Source organism: Thamnophis elegans, chromosome 7 (genome assembly GCF_009769535.1).
Source record: "Thamnophis elegans isolate rThaEle1 chromosome 7, rThaEle1.pri, whole genome shotgun sequence".
NCBI classification, from domain to species: domain Eukaryota; kingdom Metazoa; phylum Chordata; class Lepidosauria; order Squamata; family Colubridae; genus Thamnophis; species Thamnophis elegans.
In genome coordinates, this window is record NC_045547.1 from 436,661 (window position 1) to 448,001 (window position 11,341).

Below are 11,341 nucleotides of genomic sequence, written 5' to 3' on the forward strand. Positions count from 1 at the left end.
CAACGAAAGTCTCCAGGACGAATCTCTGACCCGTTGCTTGAAATAACGTTGCCCCCCCCGAAAACCCCGGGTAACCCCTAAGCTCAACTCCGAGGCCGGCCGGTGGCCGCCTGCCCCAAAGCGCCTCGCCGGCGGAGAGCGGGAAGCGCCGGTTCCTCTGTCGGCCCGGACACCCCCTCCGCCCCTCCTGCCCGCCCCCCAGCAAATATTTCGATCCCGCTGCCTGTTTGCGGGCGCCGTCCGGTTGGGAGGCAGCCTCTAGTATTAGCCCGGCGGAGTCCGGGGCTCCGAGCATTCCTGCCGGCGGCAAGGCCGTGGGGGCGGGAGGAGGGGAGCCCGGGCGCCCCACTCAGCGCTCTCGCGACACCCCTGCCTGGCTCGGTCAGCCTCCAGCGCGGGGCTCTGGCGCCTGGAGCCCAGATGGGGCGGCCGGGGCATCGGAGCAGGCTTCTCTTCGGGCTTTCTGGGGGAGCTGCGCTTTGGGGGCGAGGAAGGGCCAGAAAGCTGCTCTGGAGCCTTTCGGGGCTTTCCTTGCGCCCACATTTCTTTTTAATGCCCGGACTGTGAGACTGTGAGACCAGCAGCCTCCGGTCTGCCTCAGGATCAGAAACCCCCTGGGGTCTGCTCCTGCACCCTCCTCCCGCCTTTGGCCTTCTACAGGAGCCCCCCCCCCCCCGCGTTCCTTTTCATCCTTTTCATCAGCCTCGGGAACCCCACAAAAAGCTGGCAGGTGGGTTGCAGGTGGTCAAGTGACCCTTCTCTCAAAATTGGGGCATGGGGGGGGGGTTCATATTTCTTTGGCTGTTTTTAGATTGCTATTTAAATTGATAATTGTGGCCATGTTTGTATGCTGAGTGTGATGTGCTAACATTTCTGTTAAACAAAGAAACAAACAGCTGGGGGAGGGGGGTGTTCCCCAACTTTCTCTCTTGCCAGGAGGGGCCTTTTGGCAGCCTCAGGGTGGAGGCATCCCTGGGTGGCAGCGGATGCTGAAGTCCCCGAGAAGAGGGCCAAGGATGCCCCCTGCTTCTCCTTCTCCCGCTGAAGGCCTTGGGGACTCTGTCCCCTGCCTTGCCCAGTCCAGAGGGGTCCCCGTAAAAGGGCCACTAGGCCCCCGCTGCCCCTGTGATGATTGGGGGGGGGGTTGCAGGCAAAGGGCAGCCTTCCTTCTGCAGGCCCAGAGTCCTGGGGGAGGGGGGGTAGCCACCCTTGGGGAGACTTTCCCCAGCAGCCCTGGAGAAGGAGCAGCTCCCCCACCTGGCATCTGATCTGCCCCTAATGGTTTCCCCTCCTCTTGGGGTGTCTGTGAGAGCGAGAGGACAGAGAGAGGGAGAGAAAGCAGAAGGAGAAGGGGAGAGGGAGGGAGGGAGGAGGGGAGAGGCGGGGGGGGGGATAGAAGAGTCTGGCACTTTTGTCCTCCCCAGGACCCACAATCCAATAAAAAGGCTCAGAGCCAAAAGACCGGCTGCTTCCTGAAGTCCCCTCCCCCTGCCAAAGGCAAGCACGGACGAGAGGCCGCCCATAATCGAACTGCCCCCTTCAGGACCTGGGGGCCCCGTAGATCTGCTTGGCCAAAGGAGGGGGGAAGCCAGGGACCCACTCCTGAGCTCCCCCCCACAAAAAAAACTCTTGGTCTTCCTGCGGTCACAGCACAGAACCTCCCACCTGCGATGGCAGCTGATCTACAGCAGGTGGCAGGCTTGAGCAGGCTTCTCAAAACAGTCAAGCAGGACTTGACTCTGGATGGAGCAGAACGTGGCTTGTGGAGCAGCAAACTCTCGTGTGGGCCACACAATTGGCGGCTGGCATTTTCTTTTTGGCAAATTCGTGGAGAAACACTGCCATGGGATGAACACCCCTGCAGATATCTCAGCAAGCCTCCCTTTCGCTTGGATTCCAACCCAGGAGGGAGCCCCCCGCGCCCCCAAACGGTTGGTGGTTCCATGTTCTCAGGAGGCGGCCAGAGAGAAGTCATTTCGGGTGGCATCAGCAGGTCTTCTGATCCCAATTTGTGAAGGTTAAGAACTGGTGCCAAGGGGAAGTGCGGAAACTATGGATAATTCTAAACGCCCCGAGGAAAAATAGTCAACTAACCATTTAATTGAATTCAACCCTTATCGGATTCCAGCTTCCGCAGGAGGGGAGCAGCCAAAAGAGCCCCTGGATAAGCATGAATGGCCGCCTGGGTTCCGATTTGCCTTCAGGAGGTTGAGGCCAGGCAGGAAGGACCAGAAACCTTGGAGGGGGCCCAGAGAACCCCCCACCCCCATTGTTAGAGGAGGGAGTCTTTGTTCAGGGGGGCTGTGCTGCTGGGGCAGCCACCGTCTCCTTTTGGCCAGGGAGCAGCTGATTTGGGGTCTCCAGACCTTTCCCTTATTTCCCCTCCCCCTCCCTCAGGGTCCGGGCCGCCTGCCTTGGTGGCCAGCAATGCTCCTCTTCGGTGGGGAGATGATTTGGGGTGCAGGCATTCCTTGACATATGGCCACAATTGAGCCCAACATTTCTTTTGCTAAGCGAGACAGTCGTTGTGATTTTTGCCCCATTTGATTGCCACAGCTAGTAAATGAATCACTGCAGTTAAGTTAGTAATACGGTTGTTGAGTAAATCTGGCTTCTCCATGGACTTTTCTATCAGTGCCTGTATTTAGGGGGCAGGAATAGTGTGGGGATCGAAGGGAATGGAGGAGGCTGGCAGGAACTAGGAGCCAGGCCTCCTCTTAAGCTCGGCCCCAGCCCTGTTTGCCTCTCTGAGGCTCTTAAACCCTGGCCTCAGCAGCGGTCAAGGGCCCCGTGCCTTGGTTTCGTTTTCGTTTTTCACGATTGTGTTTAAAATATTTTTAAAAACCCAACATTTTGGAACCATTGATTGAGGTGGGAGGCTAAATAAATTGAATAAATAAAATTAAAAGGCTCGTCCGCAGAGCAGCTGGAAGGGGGGCCGCCCCACCCAGAAGAGGGGAGGGTCTCATTGGTGGGCTGCTCCGGCTGGTGACACAGGACTTTAACCCTTCTGCCCTGGAAGATGGGGGGGGGGGCTTGGGTCGTCTGAGCCTGGGCCCGGAGGGACCAATCCTGCCTGCCCCTTTAGTGTAGGATACTCTTTCTTGTCATTCTACAAAATAAATACAACGAAATTTGCTGCTGATCTGACAGGAGAGGAGCCGCGATTTGAGTGTGTGTGAACTGAGCTGAGGACCAGCCATACAGAGAAAGAGATGCTTTCTCTCTTTAGTTTCCCCCGTGTCTTCTTCTAAGGCCCCCGTCTTGTCTGTGGAGCCCGTGAGTGGGCCATGACAGGGAGACTGGATATGCAGCCTGGCCCTGGGGTCAAGCCATGAGGAAACCCATGGGAGTGGGGTCTATGGAGATCCTCCGTCACTCAGCTGTGGCTTTTTCCCAAAAGTTAAGGCCTGTTTTTTCCATCTAGGAAGGCGAGTGAGGAATGTTGGGGGACACATAGCTTTTAAGCTTTTTTTTTTAAATCTATGATGGTGCTGTTGAGATTGTTGTTATTTGGAGGTCTGGATTTGTAGGGTATTTTAGCTGAGAGCCCCCCAGAGCCCCTGAGAAGGGGGGGGTCATAGAAACATACAGTCAATAACTGAGTCCTTTCCCCCTCCCCCTCCCCAGAGGAAGACCAGAGGTAAGAATCATAGGTGATTGTCCAAATCTACCGAGAAACTCCTCATAGGCAAGGCCTACACCAGAGGGGAGGGGTCTCCCTGCAGAGGCCATGGGTTCGCCCTCTTGGCCAGAAGAACCTGAAGAAAGGGTCTCTCGAAGTCGGTCTAGATCACGGGTCTCCAGCCTTGGCGCGTTGAGGACTTGTGGACTTCAACTCCCAGAATTCCCCATCTCCCTATCTGAGCCATCTCCCGTCTTTCTGACCCAAGGGGAGGGAGAGGGAGGGAGGGGAGGGTGTCACGGTTCCACCACAAAAGCGCGGTAGACAAAAGCGCGTATGTGATGTCATCACAGCGCGACGAAAAAGATCGAAAAATGTAAAAATAAAGCGAAAACCTTACCCTAACCCCCCCCAAACCTAACCCTAACCCTAAACCTAAACCTAACGCTAACCCTTAACCTAACGCTAAACGTAACGCTAACGCTCTAAACCTAACCCTAACCCTAAACCTAACCCTTACCTTTATGTGAATCGGCTTGCTGTAATTTAATTTTTATTTCAATTTTTCGATCTTTTTCGTCACGCTGTGATGACGTCACATACGCGCTTTCATCGACCGCGCTTTTGTGGAACGCGGTTTTGACGGGTCACAGGTGTCACGGGTGTGCACTCACTTCCCTGGGCCTCCCCTGGTCCAGATCCTCGTGTTCCCTTCCATCCTGGGCACAAAGTCCTGGCCCTGATCGCCTTCTTAGCACAGAAGTTATCTTTTATGGACCCGAGTTGAGGGTTAACCTGTTGTGTAAACGCAGCCTTTACAAACTGCCAGGATGTCTGTTAATGGGGAGGGGGGAATGGTGAGCCATCGGACCTCCCTGCCACTTGGGGAATTCTAAGGGCAACCCAATCCATGCCAGGCTGGCAGTCCCCAGTGCTCCAGGCTGGGCTCTGGGCTCTGCTGCCATCTCGATGGAGCCAGCCCTTCCACTGCCAGTGTGACATCACAGCTTCTTCCAGGTGGCACCCCAATGCCACTGTGATGCACACAGCTCTGCTCTGACCTGTTCCACGCACTGCTGAGCCAGCTGCCCCCCCCTCGCTGAGTCAGTGCTGGCTGCTGCTGCCTGGCCAGCTAAGGGAGGGCCTGGGCATGCCTGGCTCCTTGAGCCCAGCTGCCCTACGTCTCATGGCTAGTGGGCTCTTCACTGGCAGCAACCCAGACGCTGGCAGGGCACTCGGCTTGGAGGGGGGGCTGCTCTGCCAGCTGATCCGTTCCCCAGATTACAATCTCTTCCCCAACTCAGCAGTCTTTGAGAGCAACTTCATTCAGGTTTGTGGGCTGGGTGGGTTAGCGGAGGGAGCCCCTTTCCCTGGTCCTGCCTGAACAGGCCTAGGAGGCCGGCTGGGCTGGGTGTGGAGCCCAAGGTGCCCACTTAGCCTTCTGCCTTCAGGGCAGAGAGGGTGGCGCAGCTGGTCGCCCCTCCTGCTGAGCACACCTCTGGGAAGGCCGAGCGGGGAGGGTACCCGCACTCGCTGCGCCACCTGGTGGGATCAAGGGGCCGGCTGGATTTGGTGCCAATGGATTGACTGGATTACTCAGGAGGGGTCTGGCCCTTCAATTAACCCAGGGGTCTCGGGCGGGCGGGGAACGGTTCCCACAGGTCACAAAGAAGGGGAAATGGATAGGCATCACCCACACACCCACCATTGTGACTCTGGCAGTGACCTCCTCGGATCCCTGCCTCCCTCTGCCCAACGTGCTCCTGATGGCGAACCAACGGGCCCCACCTCAGAGGGTCCACGCGGGCAGTCCCCAGCTGTCGCAAATGGACCTGACCAGGTGACGTGGGCCCAGGATCAGGAGGGGGGCATTGGGCCGGGCCTGTCCCTGCCTGGGCTGGGTCAGGATGGCAGAGGCCTTATGGCAGAGGCCTAGGGGGCCTTCCCAGCACCCCGTATTCCTTGGGACCTCCTGAATGGGTCATGCGGCAGCACCATTCGCACAACCTTTGAGGGGACGCTGGGAGCCCCCAATACCCCAAGCCGGAAACGGCCACCCGCTAGTTTGGCCTAAGAGGAGGGCGATCATGTGAACAGACCCCCCCCTCAATGTTGTGCAAGTCCTCCCCTCCAGCTGCTCCTCTAGAGAAGGAGGAAGGGGCCCAGTGCAATCCCTGCCCCTCAAGGGCTGGGAGGGGGTGGACATCACCCAGAGCCCTGTTTTGGGCCACCCCAAGTCCTCCGTGGCTGCAGAGGCATTCTGGGGCTGATGCCCGACATCCGCTCTGTTTGCGTGACATGCTTGCTCAGGGTTACCTGGGTCAGGGTTTATTCCTTTCCTGGGAAAGGAACTGGCTGCAGGGAGCAGATTTTTGAGACTTGGGGAGGGGGGGGTTTCAGGGGGGGCCTGCTTGAAAGAGGGCAGCCAAAGCCTCCGTCCCCAGCCAAGCCTTCTCCAGAGTCCCCCAGACCCACCCCAGGGGCCCTTGCCCACCTCCCAGCCCCGCCCGCCCCCCTCTCCTGGAGCTGACTGCCTCCCTTGCTTTGCCCAGGCTGCTCCCCCTCCGCTACGTCCGGCTCTCTGTCCACAACGCCAGCCAGCGCATTTTGCGTCTCCAGACGGTGACCAAGACGGTGTATTACCTGCAGCTGCACCACGACCACCCAGAGGCCGTCTTTGGGCTCTGGAGCCGCCTGTCCAACATCCTGCAGAACGGCCTCTCCACCACCACCAAGGACCCGGCCATCCCCATCCACCACTGCCTGGTCTCCAGCCGCAGCAGCAGCGTCTCTAGCATCGGGCCCTCGGTGGAGGTAGGCGGCCCCTCAACCCCAGGAGGGACCTTGGAGGTCTTCTAGTCCAACCCCCTGCTCATGTCAGTCCAATGGCTGTCCGGTCTCTTCTTCAAAAGCTCCAGGGACGGAGACCTCCCCCCCAACGCCTGTTCCACTTGGTTAGTTCCCTTCCATTGCTTTTCGTCCTGCCCTCTGGTGCTTTGGAGAAGAGACTGAGCCCCTCTTCTTTGGGGCAGCCCCTCAAATACTGGAATGCTGCTGTTACGTTCCCCCTTCGTCCTTCTTTTCTCTAGGCTGGCCAACCCCAAAGGCTGCAGCCGTTCTCCGTATGCTTTGGCCTCCAGGCCTTCCATCATCTTAGTTGCTCTTCTTCCCACTTTTTCCAAAATCTCAACATCTTTTTTGCAATGTGGTGACCCAAAACTGGATGCGGAATTCCAGTCCTGGCCTCACCGAGGCTTTAGAAAGCGGCACTAATACTCTGCTGAAGGGCTGCTTGGTCCTGGGGAGGCGGGGCAGCCGGGTTCAGTGGCTGCCGTGAGAAGCCGCTCTGGGAACATCCCTGCAGGCTGTGGGTGGCTTTCAAGGAACCAGTGGCAGGAGAAGGACGGCCTCAAGGCCAGTCAGATGCCCTTCTGCCCCTGGCTTCATGCGGGCTTTGGGTTTCAGAGATCATCAGAAGGGATCGTCTCTCTTGGCCAGCATAGCAGCAATCCGTTATGTGTGTGTGTCTGTGTGTTTGCATGTGTCTCCTTGGTGCTCTCTGAGCTTGGTGTGGTTTTTGCAGACTTTTCATAACCCATGTACGTAACATCATCAGTGCTAAAAAAGGGAGTGGGGATTGCTTTATATACCACTTATATCCTGTGGGTGTTGTTGGAAGTGTTCTTGGTTGTTCCCTTATTAGGCAGTTTCTTACCATTTGATTTTCTGAGTTGGCAGTTTCTTGATTCCTCCAAGCACTGATGACGTTCCTTTGTTGGGTCATGAAATGTCTGCAAGAAAACCACCAAGCTCAGAGAGGCCCCCACAGTCCCCCCCCCACTCTTCTCCAGAAACCTTCCTCCCTTCTAGCACTGATGACGTTACCTAGTTGGGTCATGAAATGCCTGCAAGAAAACCACCCAGCTCAGAGGGCACCAGGGACTTCCACAGTTCAAACCCGGGCTACAGATCTATTCCTTGGACAGCACCACTCCCTCAGCTGGTCCCCCATCTCTTTCACGGGGCGGCCTGCTGAGCCAAGACCAAACCACCCACCCACTGTAGCTGAAGCTAGTTATGGTGCAAAGAAGCCTGGGCCGCACTGCTCCCTTTCCTCCCATCTCCCAGGGATGGAGCTGAAGCAGGGCGGGGGGGGGGCGGCAGCCTTTGGGGGAGCAGGACGTCGGTTGCTCCTCTCTGGGCTCATGGAATTTGGGGGTCTCCATCTAATGCCAGCCTCTCCCCCACCCACAGCGCTCGGATACGGTGGTGAGGAGCACAGGGGTGACCAAGAGAGTGAGCAGGAAGGTGTCGGGTAGCCCCACCCACTTCCCCCCAAGTCCCAAGCAAATCCAGGAAAAGCCTCGGAGGTAAGTGGGCAGATCAGCCACCACCACCCTGCTCCCCTCCCCCCCCCGCTCCCCTTCCCCCTCTCCCCTCCCTCTCACCCGTCTGTTTGGGTCAAACCTGTGAATTGCATCCGCTTCTCTCCTACTTTGGGGCTGAAGCCTGCTTGTCATCTCCTCCTCTGCCACCTGGGTGAACCATTTGGGGACCTGAGACAGGCTCTGCAAGGCAGGTTCACTCAGGCTGAGGGTGGCTTGACAGGGCAGCCACGGACAGCACATCCCTTCATTCACCGGAGGCTTTTATTTATCCTTATTCCCAAGTTTGCTTTCATCTGAATTTACATGCTTGGGGTGGGGGGGAACGGCAGGGTCGCTTGCTAGGAGAGGAGCCACCGTCTGAGAAGGGCCGGCCATGGGCGTGGGCCATCCTGGGAAGGAGGCATGGGGGGGCTGGGTGAGAGTCAGGAACCCCCCCCCCCCCAGGACGTGCTTTGGCGAAGGAAGCGCCAGCGCAGGCTCCCTTTCCCCCATGAAAGCTCCCGGGGCAATCCGCCACAACCTGGGCCGGGTGGAGGTGCGGGGGGGGGACTTGCGGAGGGTCCCTTCCTGACCGGCCTCTCCTTCTGCGCCAGAGTCTCCTTCCAAACGCAGCAGCAGACCCTGGAGGACACGTCGGGCGTCTCCAGCGACATTAAAGGTGAGCACCGCGCGACAGGCATCCAGGCGGGCGGCGGAGCAGGGAGATTTTTGCCCCGAATGCCGGAGCGAGAAGGGCGGGGGCGGCCCTGCAATGGCACAAGGCGGCCACCCGGGGGCGCCCCGACCCACCGCCCTCCCTTCTGCCCGGCAGTCCTGTACTACGACCTGCCTCCGCCGCTGGTGTGCGCCCGCTGCAAGGGCCGGCTGCCCAGGAGCGAGCCGCGAAAGTGCCGCCTGGACGCCCGGCCTGCCGATTCGGACGTGGAGCTGGCGCCCTGGATGGACCGGAGGACCCACGGGCTCTGGCAGCAGGAGACGCCCACCTGGCTGCAGCCCCTCTGCCGCCTCAGCAGCCTCGCCGCCGCCGGCTGGAAATAGGCCGGGCCGGGCCGGGGCGGGACCCCGGCTGGGGCGCACGGCCGCCCGGACACGCCGCCGCCGCCCAAGCAGGACGAGAAGCGACTGGCGGGGCCAAAGCGCGAAAGGGATAAATAAAGCTGCCGGCTGGACCCGACCCAGGAGTGGAGCCCGCTTGCAGAGGAGGCGGGGAGGGCCGACGCCGAAAAGCCCCCCCCCCCCGGTGCCTGGGTCCAGGGGCGCCCTGGAGCAGAAACCCCCCCCCCCCAGAGGGGAGGGAAATGCACCCGAGGGCAGCTGACTGCTATATGAGCACAGCCAAGAGGCGGAGGGGGGCTCTAATAGCCCCCTACTCTTACCAGCCTCTCCCCGTCACCTGGATATGGTACATCAACTGTTGAGGGGAGCCCTCTGAGTGGACCGGGGTCCCACACCCAGCACCCCAGCCTCAGGGGCCCCTCACTTGCCCAGAGTAGGTGTCAGGTGCCCACCAAGGTGGCATCCCACCCTCCATGGTCTGCTTTTGGGTGGGGGTGGGGGACGTTGGTGGCGAGGCTTCGTCCTGAGCATCCCCAGAAGATGAGGGAGAAAGGAAGAATTTGGGGGCCAGGAGGGGGCTTGGCCGGGGCCTGGCTTTGGAGGCAGGGGCTGAGCGAGGCACCCCCACAGATGAAGGGGTCCAAATTTGGGGAAGGGTGGCTGGAAGGGCAAGATGCTGCTTTCCCCATGACTGTAAAAGTCCCCACGGCCGTAAGGTTAGGGTGTCCCCCCCCTCCCTTTCACCCCCCCCCCAGTCATCCGAAGGAAGGTCCAGCCAATTGGGGGGCAGAGTGGGAACCAGGGCCTGCGTGAGCCTGCGGAGCCTTGAGGGCAGCTAGAAAGGAGCTAAGGAAGCTTAGTGCCATCCGAGACATCGCTGCCCATCCCGAGGTCAGGGGGCCTGGGAGACGGAACCGACGCTCGGGACCCTCCAGCGCAGGGAGAGCTGCCAGAGCGCCTCCTTTGAAAGGGCCCTGGACAAGGGGGAGACGGCCGGGGTGGGGGGGGCGGGTGGGACAGGAAAGGGAGAGTTAACTGGGAAGGTTTTGTGTGTGCAAAACCTCAGTTCTGGCTTCCATCTCCTGTAACCACTTGGCTTTTAAAAGAAAGAGAGAAATAAAAAGAATAAAAGTGCTGTAAACGGAGTCCAGAGCCTTCCTTCCCTAGGAAGCCCGGCTGGGGCAGGACGGCCGCAGGGCTCTTCGGGGGGAGTGACCGCAGGCAGCCCAAGGAGGCCCCTGGAGGAAGGGGACAGGCCCCTCTGCAGACCCCCAGGGGAATTCTCTGGCGCTGCAAAGCTCTCCAGCTTTTGCAGCTGAGCTGGGTGGTCCTGCCTGGCCGGGAGCCTCCCCGCTCTGCCCTCCCCCAGCCAGACCCCTCCCCTGCCGGCTGTGTTGGCTCTCAGGCTCCCTGCTGGCTTGCAGTTCTGGGAGGGGGCACCAGGTGCTGCCAGGCCCCTCTTCGTGATGGGGCAGACCCTCCCCCTGGGCCAGGAAGGCCAGGCACCACCTGTCTGAAAGCTGAGCCTGCGGCTTCTCTCCCAAGCAGAGCCTTCCACTGGCAACTTCCCTCCGTTCAGGCATCTGGAGGGCCCTTCTGCTGGTCTCCTGCCCTTCCCACAAGCTGCTCCAGGCGTCTCTTTCTGGCCTTCCTCCCCGTCCCCAGGATGGAATCTCCAGACGTGGCAGGCTGGGTCAGGCGGGGCCGTCCCTCCTCCTGGGTGGAGGAGGAGGAGGAGGAGGAGGAGGAGGAAGAGGAGGAGGGGCGCCTCTTCAGCAGCCGATCCTGCAGCCTCAGGAATAAATCCCCCCAATTCCCCATCTCTCTATGTCTAAGGCAGGTTGTGCAGTCCGGCATTTTCCTCCCACCTTCTCTGGTCTCAGGCTGAGCCGCCTGCCTTCCCTTGAAAACCTCCAGGCCTTTGGCACGAAACCAACTCAGAATAGAGCTGGATGGGACCTTGGAGATCTTCTAGTCCAGCCCCCCGCTTGAGCAAGAGACTCTACCATAACAGACAAGTGGCTGTCCAGTCTTTTCTTAAAAGCCTCCAGTGATGGAGCACCCACAACTTCTAGTGGCAAGCTGTTCCACTGGTTAATTGCTCAAACTGTCATCCTTGGTTCGCTCCTTGATTAATTCCCATTCACTGTTCCTTGTCCTGCCTTCAGGTGCTTCAGGAGAAGAGGTTGTCCCCTCCTTCTCTGGGGCATCCCCTCAAATACGGGAAGGCTGCTATCCTGTCCCCCCCCCCCCCGTCCTTCTTTTCTTTGGA

General features: G+C 59.4%; 1 protein-coding gene across 1 annotated transcript; it reads left to right on the top strand.

Annotated features, from left to right (window-relative positions):
• The first annotated feature begins 4,779 nt into the window (after positions 1-4,779).
• LOC116511054 (protein FAM71F2-like) lies at positions 4,780-10,113 on the top strand. Its single transcript, XM_032220813.1, has 6 exons — positions 4,780-4,955; positions 5,287-5,465; positions 6,178-6,439; positions 7,880-7,995; positions 8,607-8,671; positions 8,825-10,113. The coding sequence occupies exons 1-6, from the start codon at positions 4,812-4,814 to the stop codon at positions 9,049-9,051; spliced, it is 993 nt and encodes a 330-aa protein (XP_032076704.1). The 5' UTR covers positions 4,780-4,811; the 3' UTR covers positions 9,052-10,113.
• The last annotated feature ends 1,228 nt before the right edge of the window (positions 10,114-11,341 follow it).

Bases quoted from the DNA above. Each gene is read 5' to 3' on its own strand.
- LOC116511054 (XM_032220813.1), top strand. From the start codon at position 4,812: ATGGCTAGTGGGCTCTTCACTGGCAGCAACCCAGACGCTGGCAGGGCA. The intron at 5,466-6,177 runs GTGACGTGGGCC...TGCTTTGCCCAG, and splicing joins TCGCAAATGGACCTGACCAG to GCTGCTCCCCCTCCGCTACG. The intron at 8,672-8,824 runs GTGAGCACCGCG...TCTGCCCGGCAG, and splicing joins CGTCTCCAGCGACATTAAAG to TCCTGTACTACGACCTGCCT.